Below are 6,944 nucleotides of genomic sequence, written 5' to 3' on the forward strand. Positions count from 1 at the left end.
TGGCTACTTAGCAACAGCTCCAAACATCATGTTCTCACAAGACAGTATCTAAAGGCTGGAAGGGCTGCTTTTCTTCACATGTGTCTTTTAAATTGGGAGAAAACTCAGAACCTTGCAGGGGACTTTTTGTAATTTTTTTTTTTTTTGGGGGGGATGTAGTCTCTCTCTGTCGCCAGTCTGGAGTCCAGTGGCACGATCTCGGCTCACTGCAGCCTCCACCTCCCAAGGTCAAGCAATTCTCCTGCCTCAGCCTCCCGAGGAGCTGGGACAACAGGCACGTGCGACCAAGCCCAGGTAATTTTTCTATGTTTAGTAGAGATGGGGTTTCACCTTGTTGTCCAGGATGGTCTCGGTCTCTTGACCTTGTGATCCGCCTGTCTCGGCCACCCAAAGTGCTGGGGTTACAGGCATGAGCCACCGTGCTCAGCCCTTTTTGTAAAATTTTATTAGCTGGATCACACCACATACTCATTCCTAAACCAGGCACTGGGAAAGCAAATGTGGTTATGTGATTAGCTTTGAATAATCACTTACCTTTTGAAGCTGGAGAGGAGTATTGAGATAATAAATATCCAAATAGATTTGTGATTCTCCAGCAAGAAACAACAAGGAACTGCTCTTGGGTAGGGAGCCAGCAGTGTTTGCTCTAGAAATTCATTGGAAAATTGTGAGCAGGGGAGGCATTAGATTCAATTTGAGAATTAGGACATTCTGTTCAGGGTATAAAGCAGGGATTGGCAAACTTTTTCTGTAAAGGGCCAAATAGGAAATATTTTAGGCCATGTGGTCTCTCTTTCTCTCTCTCTCTCTCTCTTTCAAGAACGATTTAAGCAGCTGAAGGCCATGTGATCTCTGTCGTAGCTACTCAACCCTGCCATTGTAGTGTGAAAGCAGTCATAGGCAGCATGTCAGTGAATAGGCATGACTGTACTTTCATAAAACTTTACTGAGGAAAAACTTATGGTAGGCAGGATTTGGCGTGTGGTCTGCAGTGTGCTGACCCATTTTGTAGAAGGTAGATGGAGGATAGGTGTCACCTGGGAGCATATAGTTATTACTTACTAGAAATTTATTGTGTTCATTAGATGCCATGCACTTTTAACTTTGTGGTGATGACTGCAAGCTTCTAAAAAAATGGGTAGGATTTAGGGGAAGCCTGCAGCATAAGTGAAACTTTGCCAGGTAAGGAGGCAGAGGGATGATGTTTTCTAGAAGGAATAGCTAACAAGCTTGCATGTTTGGCAGAAACAGCAGCTGTGAAGCCTGCAAATTTGAAAAAAAGGAAAGAAGGTGCAAAAGGTAAGACACTTGAGTGTCTCTGCTCTTAACCATGTGAAGAGACTGGGAGACAAGGGAAGCTTCAGCCATAGTTAATGCTATAGTTTCCTTGTCACAAATCCATGGAGTCCATGAGTCTATTACAAGGTTTTCACCCATCCATGATAAAATAAAATGGTGGAGCTCCAGGTTATTCATTTGAAAATATTGGTGTTGCCAGGGATGGTGGCTCCTGCCTGTGATCTTGGCAGTGTTGGAGGCTGAGATAGAAGCATCCCTTGAGGCTAGGAGGTCCAGCAGCCTGGGCAACATCGCCAAATCTTGTGTCTATTTTTTAAAAATCTGTAGCTGGGTGTGGTGTTCTGCCCCTGTGATCTCAGTTACTTGGGAGGCTAAAGCAGGAAAATTACTTGAGCCTAGAAGTTTGATCCTGCAGTTAGTTATGATAGCAACCTTACACTGTAGCCTGAGGGGCAGAGTGAGACCCCATCTCTAAGAAAAATCAAGTCAAATAGGATAAGATACAATAAAGTAAAATGTTGGTCTTTTTCTTGGAATTATGTGTTTCTAATTTGTTTTGCTTTTTTTATAAATTTAAGAAACAACAGTAATAGTTGGTTTATATAAGGCTTTCAGAAACTGGCTTCTGCCCAAATCCCCATCTGCAGCCCTTTCTCTGTCTGCCTCTTTTTCTGGCATTACTGAGCTGCTGGTGATGCCCCCGTCGCCGTCCCTCTCATGTAGACAAATACATACACTCTGGGAGGCTTCTCTCCCTCTCTTGCCACTGCCTGGCATGTACTATCTTTCCTGCCCTCTGCCTCTTTTAATCTGGTGAACCTCACTGTCTAAGTCTCAGCCTATGCATGATCTCTAGAAAAACCATCCCTGACAGCTTTTATTCTCATTCTTTAAACCCCAGTGCCTACCACTTAGCAGGAACTCAATTAAACATTTAGTAAAATAAAGACTTTATACAAAGATGATTGCTACAGTCTAGCAACAAAGGGGATAGACGTGCAAAAATATGATGCGCAGTTCAGATGGTGAAGTGACACTAGAAAAATGGACTAAGGGAGCCCCAAGGACGGAGAGCCTGTGTATGTGGAGAAAGATAGCCAGATTCAAGGAGGACTTCACATAGCATTTTGAGCCTTTTTTCCTTTTTTCTTTTTCTGTTTTTGGAAACAAGTTCTTACTGTGTCATCCAGGGTAGAGTGCAGTGGCATGATCGAGACTCACTGCAAACTGAAACTCCTGGGCTTAAAGGATCCTCTTGCCTCAACCTCTTGAGTAGCTGGGACTACAGGCACACACCACCATACCTGGCAAATTTTCTGTAGAGTCAGGATTTCACTATGGTCTCCAGACTGGCCTTAAACTCCTGGCTTTAAGCAGTTATCCCACCTGGACCTTCCAAAGTGATGGGATTACAGGTGTGAGCTACTGTGCCCAGCCTACATTCTGAGTCTTACAACACAAAAATACATTTATCAGAATAGTAGAGGAAAACATTTCAGATGTAAAAAACAGGGTGTACATTATAAAGGTGTAACAGTAACAAAAATTTTGCAAATTATTCGTAAATAACAACTTAGCATGTTGTTTAAAAGATACTACTATGAAGTAGAGAGTGGTAAAGTGTTACTTTATATGTTTTCACTGTATTTTTAAATTTTGTTTTGTTTCCAGCAGTTTTGTTTATTTACATTGGGTGGAATAATTTGTGGGTGACCCTGAGACTTTTGCATGTCTTGAACCTGCTGATATCTAGTGTCTCCCCAAGTGGTTTAAGTTTTAGGTAATTAGAAGTGCTTCTTAAAAATGTAAATATTCCCATAAACATTTAGCTTCATTTAAACTCTCAATTTATAAAATAAAAGTATGTTATTTTGTATCCATTTTAATAAAGATTATAGTCTTTATTCTAAGTCATTCATTTTAACTGAACATATGGATTTGTCAGCAGAACACAACTTAAAAGTGGCTTCAGAGGAAAAGCAAGAAAGACTTGAAAGAAGTGGAAATAAACAGCCACAGGTATATAGCAATTTAAATTTCTGGTTTACTATTGGTTTGTTTGTTTGTTTTTCTTTAATACCATAGCATAGTCCAAATGAAGTGACCTTACAGGCTATCCTTTCAGAATCCAACAGAGCGTAATTTCATATTGAATTTTAAAACATTTTAGCCAGTTATAAAATTTGAAATATTCTTACAGTCTGTAGTAACTCATAGCTATCTGTACCTGTGGAATTGAGGCCAGAAATTTCCAGAAGTCGCTTTGCTCTTTTATTTTTATAACCTTCTTCATGATAAAGAAGGTAACATCAGAAATGGAGTTGTATTACTAAGCAAGAGAAATTATGAACAATTGGACAGTGATGGCCCCTGAGTTCACCTCATGTTAAAGGAGTGGTTCCCAGTGGTTCGAACTTTGCAGTTTTGTGTTGCTGGTCACCAGTGCTGAGGTTAAAGACTTCGTCTGTTTTTTGGTTTCTGGTTGCCTTCAGTGTCTATGTTTAGGGAGAGGATGGGTTCATAAAATCAGCCCAACTGCCTATTGAGAGACTCATGCCTTCCAGAAAGGGACTTTGGTGTCAGGGTACAAACAATAGCTTTCTTGTTTTAACATAAATAGAAAATGCTATTAAAATTTTTTAACCCACTGTCACTAGTGGAGCTTAGAATATATTAGACCTGGATATAAGCAGATAACTTTCTAGATAACACTGTCATATTACAGTACAATATTTGAAGTAGAATCTAAAAATTTTCTTGTCTTTCTGATTGGTATTCATTTTGGCTTCTAATAATTTAGCATTTGCCAACTCTTTAGTTAATCCTCAGAGATATTAATTCACTGTAGGGGTTCACTATTTAGGGTATGCTGAGGTAAAAATCCTTTGAAGAGAGAAAGCCTGTAGAATACTACATATCATCTGTGAACCCATTTCTGTCAGATTTAATTCATAATGAATTAAGTTTATTCCAAACAAACAGAGTTAAGCTTCCTGACTCATGTTTTTCTCCTATATTAAGCCAAGGCAAATTATTTTTTACTTCTTAGTTATAATCCAGTAACTTAGGGGTAGTAAAACATAGATTAAGTTTCACAGTTCAATTTTAATTATTTTCTATTTTTTCTTTGTTCATACTTAATTGAGACTAGAGTTAATTTTAAAACATGCACCCTGTCAGAAAAGACATCTGAGAAACAAAAGAAGCAAATTAATTTTCACTTTTGCACCTGCAAAAAAAAAAAAAAAAAAAAGTCTCCAGAACCAGAACTGGGTAAAAATTGTAATAAAGACGATATATCTGTATATTCAGGACTTCCTTTAAAATTCATTACAAAGACTCACACCTGTAATGCCAGCACTTTGGGAGGTCTAGGCGAGCGGATCACCTGAGGTTGAGAGTTTGAGACCAGCTTGACCAACGTGGAGAAACCCCGTCTCTACTAAAAATATAAAATTAGCCAGATGTGGTGGCACATGCCTGCAATCCCAGCTACTCGGGAGGCTGAGGCAGGAGAATCGCTTGAACCTGGGAGGCAGAGGTTGTGTTGAGCCAAGATCATGCCATTGCACTCCAGCCTGGGCAACAAGAGTGAAAGTCCATCTCAAAAAAAAAATTCATTACAAAAAAGTTCAACTGAAGATTGTTGAAAGTTTTGAAAAATCCAAAATTACTGTTTGTCCTGAGGAAGAGCTCTTACATTGTAAACCTAAAGAGGGACAAAGTTAAAGGGAGTGCCCCGTAATCTGATGAATCATATCCCTGATAATATCCCTGAGGAAGCAGATACACCTGGAGTGTCTTAACTCTCTAGTATTCCAGGCATTGCCTGAACAGAACGAGCCCATCTCACTCAGGTCTTGTCATTGCATTTACACTCGGAGTCCCTCAAACACACTTGCCAGTCGTCTTCTAAGCTTTATTCAAATGAAAATAAATCAGACTGTAAAAATTGTAACAAACCAGACATGTCGCCATTTCTCACAGAGATGAAGAAGAAAAAGAATTGTTGTAATGATACAGAAATTGAAAAATTAAGGAACCCAGTAGTTATGGCTGAAATGAAAGAAGACCAAGAGTTTGATATTCAAATGACAAGAAAATACAACCCAAAATACCACAGATTGGAAATTAGACATTAGTCCTCAGTCTAGAGATGCAAAAAGTCTTTTTGGTTTGTGGTTTGCTCACTTCAAAGAATTGAAGCATGTAATATGGATAGAAAGCTACAGTATTTCTGCTGTTACAGACACTTACAAAAACCGAAAACCAATACAGCACTTGTTCCACAAGCCGTATGGAACTTAGAAGCTCTTCTAAAGCTTTGAAGATGACTGGCAAGTGTGTTTCAGGGACCCACATGTGACAGTCCCACTGCTAATATCTATAAAAGCATGAAACCCGAATTAGAAAATGTGAGTTATTCTCCACCACATAGTGACAGAACATCAAAAGCATATCTAGAAGAAGACTTACAGCAAGATATGCAAAGGCTTAAGCATGAGGTGAGCTTGTTACAAGTAGAGGTCCTGGCTTTGAAGAAAAGAAGTTCAACTATAAAAAGAAAGAGGTTCCCTTGCTGCTTCTCTTATTATAAGTTATCTGATTCTTTCTGGTTCTCTACTCAAGAAAATCTCATGTATATAGTTACAGTGGGGTTATCTAAATGTGTAGTTACGTGTCAAAGTAGATTAGTGCTGCTATCTAAATAACAGTTCTGGAAAAAATTCCCATAATCTTTGCTCATTCATCAACTTAAGTCTCACTATGAGTCTTCCAAGTGGCATATGCGCTGGGAAAATTATTTAACCATATACCATGTGACCTTCTGAACTAGATAAGCATAAGGGAAATTGCTAAAGAAATAATGTCTAGATTCTTTTTTCTATATTCATTTAAAGATGAATTACATTTATTTAAATGATAAAATGGTAATACAATGGGAGGGAAGCAATGACTGAGAAGAGACATGAAAATGTGTCTGACCTTGAGAGTTGCAACAAATATTTCCAGCCAAAGACGTCTGTTTAATGTGCTTCATGCATGCAGGTTTATCTGTTTGACTCAAACTGTTTAAACTTATAATTCCATCATGGCCACTTTAAATAATTTTGGAAACAAATATATATACTTTCACATATTTAAAAAAATCATCACTCTCCAATGTTTCTGTTGAATCAGACTTTTACATGATGTTGTTTCATAAAATATGGTAGGTTTTGAGATGTATGATTTTATCATATAAGTACCATAACTCCTCAGCCAAAAATTTAGCATTTGACTGTAGTAGAAGGCTGAGTTCTGTACATTGTGTTCTAAAGATAGACAAAAATCTAGAGATTTTCTTTCAAAGTAAAAGCAGATGAGGCCTCCCACCACCCTCTGAGCCATTAAATTGCTTTGCCAAAGTCACACCTTTAATTTATTTGATGAATTTAATGCATTTATCTGGTAATTTATGTAATTCAGCAACATGTAATTGTATCTTCCCTTTTGGTGCCACGAAATGCTAGGTAATGCCACCTTAGGAGCGTTGAGTGAGTTACTTAATATTTCTTGGTTTTACTTCCCTTATCAAGTAGATAATGGGGCTAGAGTGGACAACTATACTGTATATCTTCCAGCTATAAACTTTTGTGGTAAGT

General features: G+C 38.3%; 1 protein-coding gene across 1 annotated transcript in view; it reads left to right on the forward strand.

Moving 5' to 3' along the window:
• The window catches only part of LOC105553394 (ankyrin repeat domain-containing protein 18B-like), a 49,692-nt gene that overhangs the window by 12,704 nt on the left and 30,044 nt on the right, over window positions 1-6,944 (forward strand). The window contains exons 7-8 of the mRNA XM_011999451.1: window positions 1,246-1,299; window positions 3,248-3,318. Of these exons, the coding sequence (XP_011854841.1) occupies window positions 1,246-1,299; window positions 3,248-3,318 (125 nt within the window). The remainder of the gene's footprint in view (window positions 1-1,245; window positions 1,300-3,247; window positions 3,319-6,944) is intronic.

This window comes from Mandrillus leucophaeus, unplaced genomic scaffold, assembly GCF_000951045.1.
Source record: "Mandrillus leucophaeus isolate KB7577 unplaced genomic scaffold, Mleu.le_1.0 Scaffold593, whole genome shotgun sequence".
NCBI classification, from domain to species: Eukaryota; Metazoa; Chordata; class Mammalia; order Primates; family Cercopithecidae; genus Mandrillus; species Mandrillus leucophaeus.